Source organism: Alosa alosa, chromosome 19, assembly GCF_017589495.1.
Source record: "Alosa alosa isolate M-15738 ecotype Scorff River chromosome 19, AALO_Geno_1.1, whole genome shotgun sequence".
In the NCBI taxonomy this organism is placed as follows: Eukaryota; Metazoa; Chordata; class Actinopteri; order Clupeiformes; family Clupeidae; genus Alosa; species Alosa alosa.
This window is the reverse complement of record NC_063207.1, coordinates 632904-652373: the sequence shown is the minus strand read 5'-3', so window position 1 is coordinate 652373 and position 19470 is coordinate 632904. Positions and strand designations below refer to the sequence as shown.

Below are 19470 nucleotides of genomic sequence, written 5' to 3'. Positions count from 1 at the left end.
TTTTATTTTTCTGTACAATAAACAAATTCATCTGCTTTATGCCGCATTCATATTTGGCTGACTTCTGCAGACGCGCCACTTTCCTCCCCATATTCCAAGATTAAGATAGTAGCCTATACAAAAAGTACTTCATACTATCATAAAATTCGTTAAAACGAATAGCTATTTGCAATTTGATAAAACACTGGTCCCCATTTTGCGAATGCGAGGAAGATATGAGCCTGTTGCATTTATTTAGATGTCCGAGTCACGCATAATGTTTGAAAACCACTTGCTCGTAATCACAATAATTTAACACACGACAGTTGGATAGCCTACTTCATGGGTTCCCAAAGTGGGGGTCGGGGTCGCGGGACGCCGAGGGGTGGGTCGCGAAATGATTTCCATAAATCAAATAAATTTGGGAAAAATAAAAGAGCTGTCACTTGACCGCACTTTTTAATTCCAAGACGCTTGCTGAGTTCTGGATTTCAGTCGAGAGGGAATATCCACAGCTATTCAAGGCCGCGATGGACGTACTGATGCCGTTTGGCTCCACATACCTGTGCGAAAAGACTTTCTCTGCAATGACATATAGTAAAAACAAATACAGATCGCGTGTAAATGTGAAAGATGATCTGTGGCCGTTTCCACAATTAAACCAAGAATGGACTTGCTGTGTTCCGCGCATAGCGCGCATCCATCTCATTAGATGAGATTAACGCTGAAACATAGTTGCCAAAATGTAAATTTGCGCAGCAACAATGTACATATGTTTACAACAGTTTGTGGATATTACCCTGACTGAGATATTCTTCTGTTAAAATGGAAATTAAAGTAATGTTTCAAAGTTAAGTTTGCACGACAGCAATAATGTGCACTCATGTTACATGGATATTATTTTTTGACTAAGGTATTCTGCTTTTATCATATAGTAAATTTCTGTATGTAAAATCATAACAGGCTGCTCTGTTCTTTTGTGTTGTCGTTAAGCCCGTGTTTGGATAAGCCTAGTGCGTATGGCCGGTGTGCACATTTTATGTTATTTTTTGAGTCACATCCAGGGATAGTGGGGGTCGCCAGTCTCTGGCACGGTTATTTTGGGGGTCGCGGGTTGAAAAGTTTGGGAACCCCTGGCCTACTTCATCATGTTCCCATGCCTACATTTTTGTGAGTAGCATAGAAATCGTTAAAAACAATAAAGTATGGCTCTCCGTTTGGGACATCGAAAACTTATATTTTTAATAGGGTAGACCACCGTCGGAGATGCTGACTTGCAAAGGCCTCGGGATTACATGTTATCTCCACTATCATCAGTCATCGGAGTGGGGAATGAAATAAAAGTTTGAGAGTTCTCTAGAATCTTTGACCAAGAGTGAGTGAGTCTTCGTTGCTATGGATGACGTTATTACTCATGCATGAGTTTTATGAATGCAAAGTTGTTCCCTCGCGATTGGAAGCTCCTGTTGCCGCATAGGCTACGCATTTCAAAACATCGCAACGTGAAATGCCACAAAAAGCTGTTTATGAATAAGTCTCAGTGAGTTAGGAGTCCTCTCGACTTCTTTTAAGCTGTCCCAGACTTAGGTGCTACTTTTAGGTCTAAAATGCTTTGTGAATTACTTTTAGTGAAAAAAATTAGGAGTCCTAAGGTTAGGAGTGACACGCCCATTATTTTTAGGAGTTGCTCCTAAATTCGCCAGTTAGGAGCTACTTTTAGCCTTAAAATTCTTTGTGAATACGGATAAAATAGCCTAGCCTAAATGAATGCCAACGTGAATCGGGTGGTCAGTTAATAGGCCTATATCGTGAAGATTTTTCTTGCCATCTAAGGCACGAGCACATCTGTGAGGCCAAGCCTCACCAAGTAGCCTGTTTGTTTACTTCTAACATTACATTTAATTAAACTGCTTATAGGCTATGCCGAAATAGTTTCAACATTTTGAATATTAGTGTCAGGTGAATTAGGAAATGTTCTCAAAGTAGCCTTATGGCTAAAAGCTGCTTGGGATCCCCCCCTGTCAAGCAATAAAACCATACAAACGCGCGGCCTGCACTCATTGTTTCAAAAGGAGTAATTTGGGCTTTGTTGGAACTGAAGAGCTGTGGACGGCATGCCCAATGAAAATAAATTAACGCAACTCAACACAACACAGACCCCGCTTCTCTTGCGTCAGTCACTGAAATGAACGAAACACAGAACCCGCTTCTCTCGCGGCAGTCACTGACAGTAGCCTAGAATAAATGCATGGGGGAAAAAACTTCCCCATGACAAAGACATCGTAAAACGTGAAAGTTAATATTTTGTCACTATAACATACATCTGTCCTTTGTCAAATGTGTTATGTTCCAAGTAGCCTAGTGCGTAATTCTGCTTCATAAAGTTGAACAAATACATTTGCTTATTTCACAGAAAAATATAAATATCCAGTTTAGGGTCTACAGTGCAGAGTTGGTAAGTTATGGTAGGCCAACTTGGAGTAAACATACAAACAGGGGAAATTCTTTCTCTAGTAGCTGAGTAGCCTGATGGTAGGCAGGTGCGCACGTAGACATAAGGCCGAACATGCAAGCGCCAATGAATCGTGCTCTCACGACAATCACGCCGTTAAAATCTTAAATAGGTTAACATCACTCTAAGTTCGCCTTCAAGCAAGGAAAACGATGATTTGAAGACATCTGTTTCGTTGGAAGGACAAGGGGGTAGCAACAGGGCAACACAGAGACAGGCCCGATGGCAGGGCTGTTATGAGAGTATTAAAATATGGGGTATTCTACGGGAAAACATAAAACGGCAAGACAGCGGGGAAAAGTTAAAATATGTGATAAACACGGAAAAAGTTGGCATGCATTGTTTCGGTTCCCGTGCACAGGGATTATTTGTATTATTATTAATCACATATGATTATTTGTGAAACTGTGCAAAGAGGTGCAACACATTTGAAAAGGAAGGACTGGTAGCTTTGCAAGCTCACGGGAAAGATTGATTTAAGAACGTTATCAGTGTGTGGCTGTGGCGCAAAGCAGCGTGGGCGGAAAACAGTGACAATTGGCAGGGGAGGGTCATGTCTTTTTTAACAATTCTGTCGAAGGGTCATTGAACAATTTCTAGCAGGCAAGGGAGGGTCATGCAACTTTTGACTGAAGCACTCAAAATTCCTCCGGTGGCCCCTTCAATAAATAACGAACAGTCCCTAGATTGCTGCTGGGCTATATGTCTTGGTTCATGTCTGTTAACAACTCATTGCTGTCAAACGCGTATCTCACGGTTGCATCCATTACAAACAAACATGCAATGTGAACGTCTGGGATTGGGCAGAGCACTAAATGCTCTACTGAATAAGCACAAAGTCAAACCTTTAAATGAAAAACACTCTTTAATAATCATATAAAAATAAACTGCTAATGAAGTAAACTTGACCATCAAATCGTTTATCGCCTGTAACTCTGTGTTAACAGGACGTAACAGGAAGGCATTTGGCTGAGCAACGGAGGTTAATATGCTCTACATTTTGTCCAAATGATGACGATCGTTACACCGGAATGTTTAATTTGTCCTGCGTTTCTTCTACGGCTGCAAACGGGATTCACTCGCAGTTAACCAAATGTTTCTTTATTAGGGCAGGGCAGGCATATTTCTGGCTATTAAATTATTTCTAAACCAGTCTGCTAAAGTCTGTATAGTGAAGTCTGTGTAGGGTTTTCCAGGCTCCATTTCTTTTTACGAGACACCCTGCTCACTTGAGACATCTGCCGGTTGTTTGGGTTGTTGCAGCGTCATTGCAGCGTCACTGGAAAAATACAAATTAAAGTTGCATGATACCGCGTGATCCCGCGCGGACCGCGAGGGAAGCTGGCCAAATCGAAGCACTGCCCACTGTAGTCTAGCTACTTTCTGAGAAGAATTGAGCGCTGGTCGAAATTAAGGGAGCGCCTTTGAAGAGGAAATGCGTTCAACACAGTGCACGGGGTTGGAGCCTATACATGAAACTTGCTGCTTTTTAAAAAAAAAATCACTGTAATCAGTAAACATTGAAATAACATTAGGCTACAGAATGAAATTGGGCGCATTTTCCATGGTTTTTGTAATATTTCATGGCATAGCATTTTCTGAGCAGAGCTTACAAATAGGTAGCCTACTGTAGGCCTATTTCTCTAGCCTAAATGTAAGCGATCTTTGGAGTAGAATAATTGATCCATCTTTTGAGCAAGTGTGCTACAATTGGCACCAATGTGTGCGTCTGGCTGTCTTGTTTCATTTAATACCTTTACCTCAAACATAGGAGCAGATATACCCATATGATAGTTCAGCTTCTGAAAAACAATGATGGTAAATTGTATCTCCTGCGATTATTTGCGCTATTATGCGCTAGTCTTGAATTACGTTAATTCTGATAGCCATAGCCTAGAGGAAAATAGATATCCAAAAGATGAATCTGATTTATTGAAAACAATACTTGGTGGATGATTTTCCACCATCTATGATGTAGGAAGTCTTTAAATAGGCTGACATAAAAACTGAGAGTGAATGTTCCCTCTTTGGATAAATGGATAAATCCTACTCCAAAGATCACCTAAATTTAGGCGAGAGAAATAGGCTATTTAATTGTAAGTTCTGCTCAGAAGTAGCCTGGTTCTAAAATACTATGCCATGAAATATGTTGGTATAATACAAATATGCTGTTTGACACCATGGAAAATGCGCCCAATTTGATTCTGTAATGATATTTCAATGTTAACTAATTACACAGTATTCTTTTTTTTTTTTTTTTTTTTGAGTTTTGTGTAGCACGCAATCTGCGCGACACTTGACATTTCAGTCTACCACGCAATGACTTCAAAATTGGCCTTTGACTGGACCGGATACAAGATAGCCAATGTCTGGTCAAGATATAGGATTATCCTGCATTGGCATTGCATGGAGGCAAAGTTGTCATTTTAATGTGCATCGTTATCATTCATCAAACATGAAACATTGATATCACTTATGAAGCAGTTGCTGAATATCATGTGGTGATTTTGTTTGATAATTTGTTATGATAAATGTAGCTTAGAAATGACGATGAACAATCAAATATAGAATGTCTTAACCTTTATTTTGGCATGCTATATTAATTAAAATACAATACAATAAAATACATGTTTAAATTTGGCCTTTGCCCAACATCAAACACAATATATTATTTCACCTTATAGTGGCGCTGGACCTTAATACAGCCCTAAAAACTGCTTAGCAGTAAAACACTTAAGTCAGCAGGAGAATAAACTTTTCATGAGAAACACCCAGATTTCAGGGTTGCTCCGCCTAGTACGCGCAACTGGCTCTATGGCGCGTCCGGGACTGAATCCACTCGCTGAATGAAAAGCGTGCAAGTCCTTATTTGAACTTCCTGTAAGCACCCCGGAGAATTCCACCCTTGAAGTAGAATTCTACGTGTAGACTAGGTTTCATATTCTAGTGACACTAAATGGCTCTTGAGTTTGGAATTATGTATTATGTGACGTCAATATAATCCACTTGCTCAGGACAATAATGGTTTTGGTCCAGACATCAAATAAAATAGGTTGGTAATTGACTAGCCACTAAAAGCCCTTTTACCTTCTCCATTAAAACATAAAATCAAAGCGGGAAAAACATCAAAGACATAAACAGGAATAAACAGGTTTAAACACACTTAACCTTTAACCTTTAACCATGACATCACATATACACAAAAACTTTCATCAAAGGAACAACATTAATCCATTAAATGCTTGACGCACTAATCCTTTAATCCTTATTTAGCCTATTCACCCCTTGCAGACACGTGATGACTCCATGCTGGACGGCAAAAAGATAGGAGATGGACGGCAAATTACATTATGTCAAAATGATTATGATGAACTGAACACCATTACTATAACATCTTTGTAGTTCAATGTATTGCTGTTTGGGGTCTGATAGTCAAAGAAAGATGCCAGTGGTGTTGTTAGATGAAATGGGTCATGATCGCAAATGTAAAGTTATTAAAACTGGTGGTAACAGCAAGGGGAGATAACGTTAGCGTTAGGCTACTGTAATTAACATTATGGTAAATGAACACCCATAAGTATTTATGGACTAAAATATTGCAAAGCGATTTGGTTACTTTATTTGTCTTGCTTTTATCAGTTGTAACATAGTCAAAACGTTAAGAATGTCATATCAGAACATGAAATAATAACTTAGCTGCCACACTTAGAAGCTAGCTATTCTAGCTAATGTTTATCGTAGTTCATAGTGCTAGGGCTAATGTAACTCGCCAGTTTGTACGTTGCCCAGCGAATAAACTTACTTCTTACATGTCTTAAGTTAAAGAATTGAAAGAAATAGGAAATAAAAAAAAACATTGAACGGTATTATCTGTTTACATTCAGATCTTGCCAAAGACTTTGCCTAAGTGCTTGTAATCTGCCGTCCTGTTCAGAGTCTATGGTTGCTAGAGCAACCGCTGTTCTTGCCGTCCACTAGGCTATTTTACTGTGGTGCGAACAAAACGTGACGTCACATGCAAGGGGTGAATTTCTTACTTAATCCACACCTGGGTGACCTTTGACATGACTTTTGACCTGAGCTGTCAAAATACTAAAATGAGAGATGTAATGTATAGTGGGGGTTATATCTCTCTAATGAATACAATTATGTGTGTTGTCTCCTCATGTTTTATTCTATTAATAAGTTGATCCATTTGGAATCTCAAAAGCCCCTTCTGTCCTCCGCCTGCTCCAGCACTCCATCTGGTCCAATCGGGCCGCTGGGCACTCCATCTGGTCTAATCGGGCCGCTGGCCCACTCCATCTGGTCTAATCGGGCCGCTGGGCACTCCATCTGGTCCAATCGGGCCGCTGGCCCACTCCATCTGGTCCAATCGGGCCGCTATGGATAATGTCCATACAGCAGGATCTGAGATTCTGTAATATAAAAAATGGCTGTGATTCACCTTCAAATCAATTTAATTGAGACACAATTATTATTATTATTATTATTATTATTATTATTATTATTATTATTATTATTGGTCAATTAAAATACTTAATAGTAAGTCTAGTCTGGAAGATGAGAGAGAGAGTGTGTGTGTGTGTGTGTATCCATTTAAGCTATAATTTACCTCCTTGTCTGAAGAATCAAAGATTCTCTTCCCTCTACGGACGTAACGTTCTACTTGAGAAGAATACACATAAACGGACTAATAAATCACCACCATACTTCGTCACTACTTACAGTAGTCACGCGGCACGGATTAAAAACATTGTAAGGAAAAACTGGTCGATCATTGAGAGTGATAGCCAATTACGAGAAGTGTTTCCTGAACCTCCAGTAATCTCATTCAGACGCGCGCCTACTTTTAGGGATAAGTTAATGCGCTCATACCTCCCACCTGAGCGAAAAGACTCCTGGCTCAAAAAACCTAAAGGTACTTTTAAATGTATGCATTGCCCCCATTGTGCCAATGTCAACCAATCCAAATGTTTTTTGGACGCAAGAACCAACAGAACATATGAATTAAGGAATTTTATTAATTGTAACACAACATTTGTAATTTATCGTTTGGCATGTCCTTGTGAGGAGGGGTTCTTTTATGTCGGCCGCACAAAAAGACGGTTAAGGGACCGTCTTGCTGAGCACAAATATGCCATCAGAGTGGTGAATAAAGATTACCCCATGGATACCCCAAGATTATGTGGCACTTTAACTAGTACCACAACAAGAACGACTCCTTTTTAACTATACAGGGCATTGAGCATGTCAGACCTTTGGCGAGGGGGGGCAATAGGTTACAGAGGTTGAACCAACGAGAGTTGTTCTGGATACATCGCCTGAATGCTATGGAATATCCTGGTCTAAATGAAGACATCGATTTCACTTGTTTTTTATAGTGATGTAGGCCTACTGATGTGAATGTCACTGTATATTTCTTTCATATAATTTTTTATTTTACATTTCTTTTCTTCTTTTTCTTTCTGCTGTATTAATGTGCAAAGGATCACCTGTTGTAGAATATCTACGTCTTTTCTGGTCATATGACCTCTTGACCCTATATAGGTGAGGCCTAAGTCCTCATTCACTTGTACATGCCCTGATGAAGACCAAGTGTGGTCGAAACATGTTGGCGTTTTAAACTATGGATTAGCCAGTAACAAATAAAGGCTTTTTAAATATATCTTCCTCAGTCACCGGTCCTGGAGTGCCTGGATTTGCTTTCCTTCTCATTCTCTTCCCTCTATTGTGTGGGAAGTCAGACTTGCTGCAGCCAGATTCTGAAGGGCCCTCACCACAGTCCTCGCTGTCCTGGGTGTCCATAATCCCACAGAGCACTTTTGAGGCCTGTACAGCAGACTTTTCACGTTGCACCAGCCTGTAGGACATAAAAATACATGTAATGTTTTGTTACATTTTGTTGTTATGTAGACAATGTCATTACTGATCTACCCTTTTATTTCTCAACTAACCTGTAGCACTTAGCCGCAGTTGCCAGACGGTGGCACATTAGGTCGGACAGATTCGCAGACTGGTCCGGGCACTTCTCGTGGACTTGTGTTACGGCAGTTTTCCGCATTAAAGTGCAAGTGATCGCACCTGGGAGCCCTGCTTTCGTCCAGGCAGACTGGACAGCCTTACAGACTTGTGAGCTCTCCAGTGCCTTGCCTTGCCAGGAAAGAAATACTTCCTCTGACTGTGGCTGGATTTGTGGCCGCATGATGTTTAAAAAGCTTCTCATCCACTTCTTGATATCTGGCGAGATGACTACTTTCGCTGGGCCAGCGATATGAGCGGTCTTGTGCTCTTTCACCGAGATGACCGTCACTCCCTCTAGATCTTTACAGGATGCGACCTCTTTTATTGTCATGTTTGAAATAACTCCAGTACGGTTTGTATTAATTAAGATTATGCTCGCCATGATGAAGTCTCTTGTTAGAACAAATTCTCGTTGCTGCAGTGGCCCCTCTCTGTCAACTTCGTCAATACACTCTAAAATTCTCATAGCCTCTAAGGCTGCTTTGCTTTCTTTGAACTGCTGAATCTCCCTTGGAGAGATGAGGAGATTAAAATCTTCATCCATCTTTTGTAGGATGCGCTTTTGGTTGGCCTTCCCGTAAGAGGCAATCCACCTACTCAAGATGTCCTGAAGTTCTTTAAACCTCTATTGATCAGTTGTGTTGGCATACATGAAGAAAAGAAATGTAGTGCTTAATGCTTGCCACATATGATCTAATTGTTCCGGGCAAAAACTTTTGATGAATACAGTAACCTTCTATGAAGGTTTCTCTGATGCCCTCTTTGGTCAATGGAGCAGCTTGTGTAACTGTATTCACTTGCTTGGCATGTTGGTTCGCAGATCGTTTGGCTTTAGAGCCGCCATCAGAAGACGCAAGCCATGTGGCAAATGCCACGAGGTTCGGGGGTAAGGGACTTCGGCGGCTGGAGGTGGTATTGGATGCATCGTGCATTATTCGCATGTGCTGAGGCAGTCTTTTAACAACCCTTCCGCATCCATGGACTGGACATCTTTTCAATTTATGTCTGTTCTTTGACGAAAGTCCACTTCTTAGTTGAAATTGTTGTACTGCGTTTTAGGCACTTTTACCGGTCCATTTGTGGACCGTCCTGAGATGCCGTGGCAGGTGGGTGACCACCGCAGTACATCCTTCGACAGGGCATTCCTTCTTCTTCCTCTATCCCTCTGTCATTGTGACTTCCTCTACCACTTCTTTAAGTGGAATGGTTTTCTTGTGGGGGTTTACCACTTCCTCTTCTGAGGATTCTTCACTCGAAGAAGTTGGGGAGTAAAGAGACTTGCTGCCATCAAAACTTAAATCTGATGAGGAATCCATCTGTGAAATGACCATAGTGACATAGAGTATGTGACATTGACAATTTCAATTTACATTTACATTACTTACATTTACAAGCACGGTTAATGTAGCAAAAGCTATCACTATGTAAAAAGGGGGGGGTGTACCATGACTTTGCTGAATGAAAGGCCCAAGAGTACTTACTTTAACTGACTGAGTTACATTACATTACATTACATTACATTTAGCAGACACTTCTTAGGCTACAACAGTTAAATACAAGGATAGGCCGCAAGGAAATTGTATTGTCTCCTGCATGCAGATAAAAGTGGGTACACCCTTTTTGGAGGATACTGAAGTTAAAGGTGATGGATTGGACATGTATCTAAACAAGTTTGAGCACATATGGCACATCCTAAGGCGGAAAGTAGAGGAAAGCAAGGTGTTTTAACATCCCCCTGAAGGACTGGGAGAAGATTGCAGTAAAAAACAGTCCATTTCAAGCCTATACAGGTTAAGGCAGTGCATAATAATGGCGTTCACACAAAATACTGACAGTTTGGGCATAATTAAGACGTATTTTCTGTGGGATGTTTCAACATTAATGGCAGTATTTTTTATTGTTATTCTGCTGTTACACGCTGTATACTGACTCATTTAAGTTAGGCTATATAGAAATGTTCCATTTGTAGTGTTGGCGGGTGAAGAGGTGGTAAACTTGTCCAAGGAAGAAACCGTGGGCAGACCCAGTTCTCAAGGGCCAACTCAACAACAAACTTTAATATCTAGATGGGATTGTCCCGACTTCTTTTTTAAACATGTAGGGGTGTGTTTCCACACACCGAAATTTCGCGTCGCTCTCATTGAGGTTGAATGGAGATGAAATTCGCCCGGTTGGGCTAAATGAGAACGAATCGCCGAGGCAGGCAAAACAAAGTTGGTGATAGTATAACTTTATTTAAATGAGGACCATTCGAGAATCAATCAGGTCCGCGTGTTTGTGTTTGTAGGCGGGAGTTACAAAAAAGTCTGACCAAGATGGCGGAGACTACCTGAGCTGTAACACGAAAATTTGTATGTGATTAAAATGTTTCTACACGAACATTGGCACTTGTATCAACACAAATTGTGGTTTATATGCCACACTAACTTAGTCAGAGCACATACACCACTAAATAGACCACTATATATGTTAGTTTAAACACTCAAACTTTTTAGCTAGCTGACAGGCGAAATGCTAGTATTTTCGGACATTGGATTGCATTGTAAACCTAGCTAGACAGCTAGGTTACATGTTGCAACACAGGTATGAAATATATTATGTCTTATTGACGTTGTTTCTATAAACATGAATTGTTGTTTATAAGCAACATCAACTTAGTCGAGGCATAAAGACCCCTGGATATCTTCATTAAGTACTTAAACGTGTGAACTAGCTGATTAGCCCAATTAGCTTGCTTGCCACCACTGGCTAGACACTGCAGTCAAAAGGTTAGCGGTTTGGCCGCCACGCCCCCGAGGCGAAATTTCGCTGGCCGAAAATCGCGAGGTGTTTCACTGTGTGGAAACCCACTGTAACTATAGGCCTATATGTGTTTGCGAGTACGATCGCTGAGTTGTCTTGAACGCAGCCTCTACTGAACCATCCAATCACCATAGACCTATCATACTGTGAGGGACGTGATTGGCGCAGAGCCATAGAGAGGCTCTGGATCATGGTCAACGGTCATCCGTGTGGGAGGGTCTTAAATCTAAATACCTCAGCACAGATCTGCCATGTGGAGAGAGGCTGAATGGGAGATCGCAGCGGAGATACCATGCAAAGATTGAAGGCTAGATAGGTAGCTGCTAGTAAGTTTATGAAGGAGGACGTGGGGCAATTTAAATGCCATAATGCCGATGACTTATACGTAGCCTATTATTAAATTGTGACTGTGCTAATCTAACCTTGCTGTCAGTCACGGCCACTTTTGAAGTCTAGGTCTGTGATGGGTAGGCTAATAGCCTAATGTCTGACTAGTGGGTTGGCTATAATATCCAGTACAAACCCAGGATTTTTAAGTGGATTTACACGGCATATAGGCTACCAACATATTACATAGTATAGTAATAATACTTTTTTTTCAAGTAATTTGAATATTGTATTTGAAAGGGGAGGCAAAGAAAATACACTTGGTGGAGTATTATATTTTTTAAAGTCACTTAATTGTTCTAAAAAAACGTTCAAATGTGTCAATAACGTCATTCATTAGCACAATGCTAGCGTGTTATGGGCAACAATGACCCAACCTGTAAGAAATCAAAAGGACATAAGTACTCGTTCATTTAACTTATATATATCAAAATATATCAAAGCACCTTTTGCGTTTGAATGTAGCACGAAAAAATGTTTAAACAGCTGGACAAATGATTTAGCTAATTGATTATATAACCTGTACACCAGCAATTGTTGAACATTTACCTGTACAAGTACATTGACAGTAGCCCAGCCTAACAGCATGTTGTAGGCCTGCTGTAGAAATTTCACTTAAATTGCAACCGCAACATGCCTGCTTGCCAACGTTCAAACGACAACGAAAAAGATAATAAAACAACAAGAGGGTTGAGTCTGAATGACACTGAGTTTTTAGACACTGAGTTTTTGTAGTTAAGAAATATTTTCGAATAAAAAAAATGGTCATTCTTCAATCTACTTCACTGACGCCTATGGAAAAGGCTTAACGTCCCCAAACAACGATCAATGATCATCAAATTTCTCTCTCATTGCTCCTCATAACCATCTATAAAAAAGTGTTTTTTTTTTTTCTTTTTGAGCACATCCGAATCCCAGGACATAACGACTGGACCTTATAATAGGCTCGAGATATAATTCCAAAGGGGCAGATAGGGGCCACTGCATTTAAAACTTAAAAGATGAAGCTTTCGAACTTTGAAATTGCGATCAGTGACTGGCATCGGGCGAACGAAGCTTTTTTCAAGTTGAACAGGCTATTAAAAACTATTTGCGCACCTCATGTCACAGGAGAGACTGGGCTCTCCCTTCTATGAAAAAGGCGTTACGCTACCTGCAAACTGGCCTATGATTTCATTGCTGAGTTTATGGCAAAAGCAAGAAAATGTTTTTTTTTTCCTGAGTCAGGATATGGCTAATCAGTGTCATTTATTTGTCCAATGTTAGCCTATAGATACAGACCAGTACATCTTATCAATAGTTTGAATGTCGTGTGTGTTTCTGCTCATTGACAAATACCGTTCAGCACAATGATTCATGCCCAATTAATTCCCCTGTTAAAGTGTTAGCCTTTGTTACACTATTTGGTTTCGTGGATGTAGCCTATGATAAACACAATATGTGACTCAGCTAATGTTATAGGCTATACAATTGAATTTCCCCTCTTAAAGGCAAGCTGGTGTAGCTTATTAGACTAGGCTACTATTAAAATACACCGACGTAGCCTTGGTTATGTGTAAAAAAGCTATCATGATTTCATGCACGGAAGTGAATAGGGCCTTGCATCTGTCAAGTTCAGACAGGGCCTCGCATCCCCTTTGCGACGGCCCTGCAGCTCCTCCTAAGACAGCGAGGAAAAAGTTAAAATATCGCGATAAACCCGGAAAAGTTGACAGGTTTGTTTTAGGTCCCGTGATTATTTGTGAAATTGTGCAAAATGACAGCCTTTTCAAGGCATTTCAAGGAAGGAGTCGTAGCATGCAAGCTCCCAAATTGACCCAGTAGCCTAAGGCATCAATAAATTGTTGGGACTGGGGAGGGTCATGCGTTTTTTCTCAATCACTTTGGAGGGTCATAGAAAAAATTCTTGCTGGCGAGGGAGGGTCACGTCTTTTTTGACTAACGCTCCCAAAACTCCTCCGGTAGCCCCTTAATTAAATAAATAACGAACAGTCCCTAATTGATTAATAGCCTAGGCCTACACCAGCAATTGTTGAACATTGACCTGTGCAGGACATTGACAGTAGCCCAGCCTAACAAGCAAATGTTGCAAAATACATCAAAAGACGCAATTAATCAGAAATAAATAATGTAATCTGCATCGCTTTATTTAACAAACTGCAAGCAACAAGAGCATTGAGTTCGCTGTAAGGCCAAACCCAAGAGCAAAGCCTATCTGTTAAGGCAGTCGATAGGGCTATATAACGAGCTGTGTGCCTGGAAGACGATAGATGGCGGCTCTGGTCATCCCATACCCTCCCCCACTTCCTGTAGCCTACCATTATGAAGGCCTGTAGCCTAAAACGACTTCGTTGCCGTTTTGTGACATTAAGCTTTTTTCACGTTAAGCCCCCTCCCCATCCCCTTCTTTCACAAGCAGTGGGGAGCTGGGCACAAAGTAACACTTTTGGTAGACAAAGGAGGGTTCTCCGCGCTTCTGTCGTTTGGCCACAATCCGTTGCAACCAGGCCAGGACAGATATTTTAGAGAGAGGAGCGCCGGTGCAGCTCAGATGTCTTCTTAATTTTCTTTATTCTTCAGTAAAGGTGCAGAACATTATTAAACTTTGACTAACATTTTTGATGTGTCGATGTTTTTGACTAACGAACATCGAACGTTAGTCAAAGTTTAAAAATGTTCTGCACCTTTTACTAAAGAATAAAGAAAATTAAGAAGACATCTGAGCTGCACCGCGCATCTCTCTTCTCTCTAACACTTTTGGCTTTGGCTAAATATTTCCTAAAATCATTTGAGTTTCACTAGTCACATGTTTTAACAAGCAACACTTGTTATTGAACTAATAACAGGCGTGTGTCGAAAATTTACTTTATTTTCCATACAGAAATAACATATGCAGAGTCTAACCAAGGTCAATCTTGCCAAAAAAAGCCCTCAAACCTGAAAACACATGAGGCAAAGTGCAAAACATCACAAAACTAACTAAATTAACACGCATATTTTTGTATTGCAATCATTGTAGCCCACAGTTGTAACAATGCCAGAACAGTCGTTTTACTCCCGGATGCGCTCATTATAAAGAACGTTTAACGTGTCCCAAAAACAGCTATCAATTAATCACCAAACGTCTTATAAACAAGTATTGCCAGGGCAACACCTTGCAAAAATGATAACAATAGGCCTAGGCCTTTATATGGCTCTGCTCCTGCCTAGATTCGAACTCAGAACTACCTGAAAGTTGCAGACCTGTTCTGGAAATACGTGCCCAATACCCATTCGACCGTCAGACAACGCTATCTGCTTCGAGTAGGCCTATTGGGTAGGACTGTAGCCTACACTGGTTGCTGTGGCACAGTCTTGAGTGACCGAATTCGTTTTTCTTTGTCATATGAATGCTGTCATTTTGTTAACATTACTGTTAAGGAGATGCTGTAGGCAAAGTCTATATTTCAACCTCGTTAGTGTAGTAAAACAAATCAGAACTATTCACAAGGTTTCTGGGCAGCATATTTATGTTCTGTTAGCAAGCGAACTTCTCATACCGACAAAGTAGCCTACTGCCAGCTGACGAAGCTCTCATTTTAAAACATTACTGAGAGACAGACACTGTACAATCAAGAAATCTTGCCACTGAATCCAAAACTATGTTTAACATTATGTACAAGGCTTAGGCTACAGTGGACTAGCATGTTGCAGGGGCTGCTAAAACACAGAGAAACGCACTGAAAATTCGGCCAATCACAGCCCTTGCTGTCGAATCGCCGTCTGGTTCGACCGTGGAACTCCCACAGCGGACTATGCTGCCCCAAGCGGCTGCAGTTGTACCCATTTCACCATTCACCATGATCGTGAATGAAGTGTCAATTTTTAACTGGGACCCACTGTATAACCCATGTTGAAGTTATACAAACTACAATCAAATCTGAGATTTGTCAATGACAATCAGGTGAAAGAGACAAATTTAGCCGTCTAGCTCCATTGACTCCCATTCATTCTGCACTCATGGCGATCGCCCCCAGTGGAACTCTGGTGGAACTGCATCCAAAATTCGGTACAATGGGACTTAATCAAAGTCAAAGTCAAAGTCAAAGTCAGCTTTATTGTCAATTTCTTCACATGTTCCAGACATACAAAGAGATCGAAATTACGTTTCTCACTATCCCACGGTGAAGACAAGACATATTTGACCAATTTTAAGTCCGCAGACAAACATAACATTCAAGTAAACAAAAAAAGTAAGTAAATAAGTAAATAAGAGGGCACATATAATAATGAAAAAATAAGAGCAGCAAAATTTTGTCCAAATTGTGCATAGACAGTCAATAAAATACTAGTGCAAATACTGTAAAATACTATAAAATACTGTTTGACCTAAGTAATAAAGAAAGTGGCATAGTGGTGCAAGTTATGTAAAGAGCAGCAGAAGTGTTGTGTTTTCAGGACAACAACACAAGTTGTAAAGTGTACAAGTGTGCAAGTGTTCAAGTGTGCAGGTGGAGTAGTGCAGGCGGCCATTGTGGGTCCAATGTCCAGGATGTTATGTAGCTGAGGGTGGAGGGGGGAGAGGAGGGAGAGAGTTCAGCATCCTTACAGCTTGGTGTATGAAGCTGTTGGTGAGTCTCGTAGTGCGGGAGCGCAGGCTTCTGTACCTCTTCCCAGAGGGCAGTAGATCAAACAGATTGTGAGCGGGGTGACTTGCATCACTCACAATTTTGGTCGCCTTGCGGGTGAGGTGGGCCAGGCCAGGAGTGGCCAGGCTCTCCGTAGACGGGCTCTGCTATTAGGCTAGCTATACAATCCGTAGACGGGCTCTGCTATTAGGCTAGCTATACAATGTTTACTCAGCTTGTTATCTCGTCTCATTCTTGTCTCCAACTTGCAGAATGAATAAAATTATTTTCTTTAAAAATAACAGCCCAAACATGACAGGTGTCAAACCTATCAAATTGCATTATTATTTTGACTGACCAGTCACGTAGCCTATGCCCTGCAAATGACACACCTGCAAACACGGCCCAACTGGGTTTGAGTGAACTTTCAAAAGTATCAGTGTGTGTGGCATTTATGTAACTCAAGATCTGTAGACTACTGGGAGATCACGGACACCCAACCTGAGGGTGAGAGGAATTTTTAAAAGCCCATAGCCTGTGCACGGCCAGGAGTAGGCTATAGGACCAACTGGGTTTGAGTGAACTTTCAAAAGTATCAGTGTGTGTGGCATTTATTTAACTCAAGATTTGGGGATAGATAAATTCCGCCTCTCAGAAGTTGGGTTGTACGGTAGCTTGGGTTGTACTATCTCGTATGATCTTATAGTCGCAAAACCCAGGATAGGAAATAGGCTACTGTTTTGACACTTGAGAGCAAAAATAAAAAAAAGTGATTTAAGGTAAAACAAAGCTTCGACCATAAAAGTTGACAATGTATTCGACTTTTGATAGTCGAATACATTGAATAAGTGAACTAATCGCGGCAGCACTAATGCAGCCTTGCTTACTGATAAAGCCTCGGATACGACCTGCCTGCTTGGCTAACTGTATCCCTCACAAGGTGTGTCAGACTGGGGGAGGGAGAGAAGTTAAGAAAATGTGTTTAGTTTCACAGTGTGCTGTGCTTGCAGGGGGGTCAGTGTCTGTATAGAGAAGGGCCAACTAAAGATGCAGAAGAGCTACTGTAACTGCTAATGAAGAGTGGAGTTGAGCTGGAATGAAGAGTTCTGTTGTGGGGACAGGCTGTAGCTGGCTGAGAGAGAGAGAATATAGACGCCATATGATCATATAATCTCCTGTTGATGTATAAACAAAATGTTTAAAAATGCGTGTGCGTGTTTCTGTGTGTGTGTTGACGGTATTGTGTGTGTGTGTGTTGACGGTATTTTGTGTGTGTGTGTGTGTTGACGGTATTGTGTGTGTGTGTGCGTGCGTGTGTGTGTGTGTGTGTGTCTTTATCTTTGTGTGTGTTGACGGTATTGTGTGTGTGTGTGCGTGTGTCTGTGTGTGTGTTGACGGTATTGTGTGTGTGCGTGCATGTGTCTGTGTGTGTTAATGTATTTATGTATGTACTGTATACATAGAGAATACATGATTGCAATGTGATTGATGGTGACGTAACTCATTTTAAGACTGACAGTTTAAAACTACGGTCATAAATCTGTGTTATATGCAGTGTGTCTCTATATGTGTGTGCATGCGTACGTGAGTGTGTGTGTGTGTGTGTGTGTGTGTGTAAAGTTGTTATAGTCTTTGTGCCTGTGTGGTATAAATGTGTGTGTGGATGTTGTGTCTGAGTGTGTGTTGTTTGTGTGTGTGTTTGTGTTTGTGTTATGGTGTTATGTGTGTGTTTTTAATCTTTTGATGGTGTGTGTGTGTCTGTGTGTGTGTGTGTGTGTGTGTTCGTTTGTGTGTGTGTGTTCGTTTGTGTGTGTGTGTGTGTGTGTGTGTGTGTGTGTGTAGGTGTTCCAGTTGGTTCTTCCTGCAGAAGTGAAGCCAGACAGCAGCACTGCCCAGAGATCCCAGACTACTGGACACCTACTGATCACCATGCCCCTGGTAATACACGCACGCACGCACACACACACACACACACACACAGACACACAGAACACACACACACACACACACCTCACACAAACACACACTCACTCACTCACTCACTCACTCACTCACACACACACACACACACTCAGACACACATACACTCACACACACACACTCGCACATAGGGCTGGGACGGTATGGATGTTTTCTTACCGCGGTTAGTAAGCAAGAAATTACCGCGGTTTCACGGTATTCCCCCCCCCCCCAAAAAAATGGATTATGAATTTTGTGCCGCCATCACAGCCAGTTAAACTTACACAGCCAGCCGCAGCAACTTCAAAGACCACTGGGCCAATTACCAGTTTATCAACAAAGCTATCACGATTTTAGAACTTTTACATTCATGACGCTTATGCGAAAGTTACAACAGTGGGCTACTGTACGTTTTGAGGGCTGCCTCAGGTTGTAACAAAGGTAGGCTACTGTAGGTCCGAGGCTAGCCAGACCTACATGTCGCTGTTAAATTCTTAACAAACTAGAACATATTTTTTTAATTATTTCATGAACTAAACATGTATGACTCCTTTCTGGCCAAATTTCACAGCTTTCACATTTAACAGCTTTATGTAAATCTAGTTTAAAATGGAGAGAATAGAAAAGTTTTACGATTGTGCCAGTTCTCCCCTACTCTCGCATAGTAAACAAATGAAATGTTGGAATATTGCGCTCCCCAACACAAACACGAAAAGTCGGGTTTGCTTCATCTTTTGATGATAAGTTTTGTTTTAAAAACGGAGGGTTAGCGTAACTGTGGTTCTCTGAGTATCAATGTCATAAGATGCTTCATCACATTACACATCATGACATTACATAGGCCTACTAGCCTACGTGCACACATATACAGGCTAGGGGGATTGGACTTCATGCTAGCCACCTGCAGACGTCTAAGCTAACTGCATAACGTGATTATCTCTGAGATTCTGCTACATTTTTTTAACCCGTAATTGGTGCATGGTTGAAAACGTCGAAGTCGAATCCCCCAAATGTTTCACAATTTTTTTTTTTGTTTGCGGTGATGGCGGTGACGAGCTCAGACCCGCGGTAGCGTGACCGCGGTTACCTTCCCAGCCCTACTCACACTCACGCACACACACACACACTCACACACACTCACACACATGTTAATGCTTTTATTTGGATCTTAACACAGGGGAAGATTTACAGATCTATCTG

The 19470-nt window shown here is 41.2% G+C and overlaps 1 protein-coding gene across 2 annotated transcripts in view; it reads left to right on the top strand.

Annotated features, from left to right (window-relative positions):
• dnaaf11 (dynein axonemal assembly factor 11) overlaps positions 1-19470 on the top strand; it is a 51123-nt gene that overhangs the window by 27491 nt on the left and 4162 nt on the right. For both annotated transcript variants that reach the window (XM_048270776.1, XM_048270774.1), the window contains exon 10: positions 18154-18249. In XM_048270776.1, coding sequence (XP_048126733.1) covers positions 18154-18249 — 96 coding nt within the window. The remainder of the gene's footprint in view (positions 1-18153; positions 18250-19470) is intronic.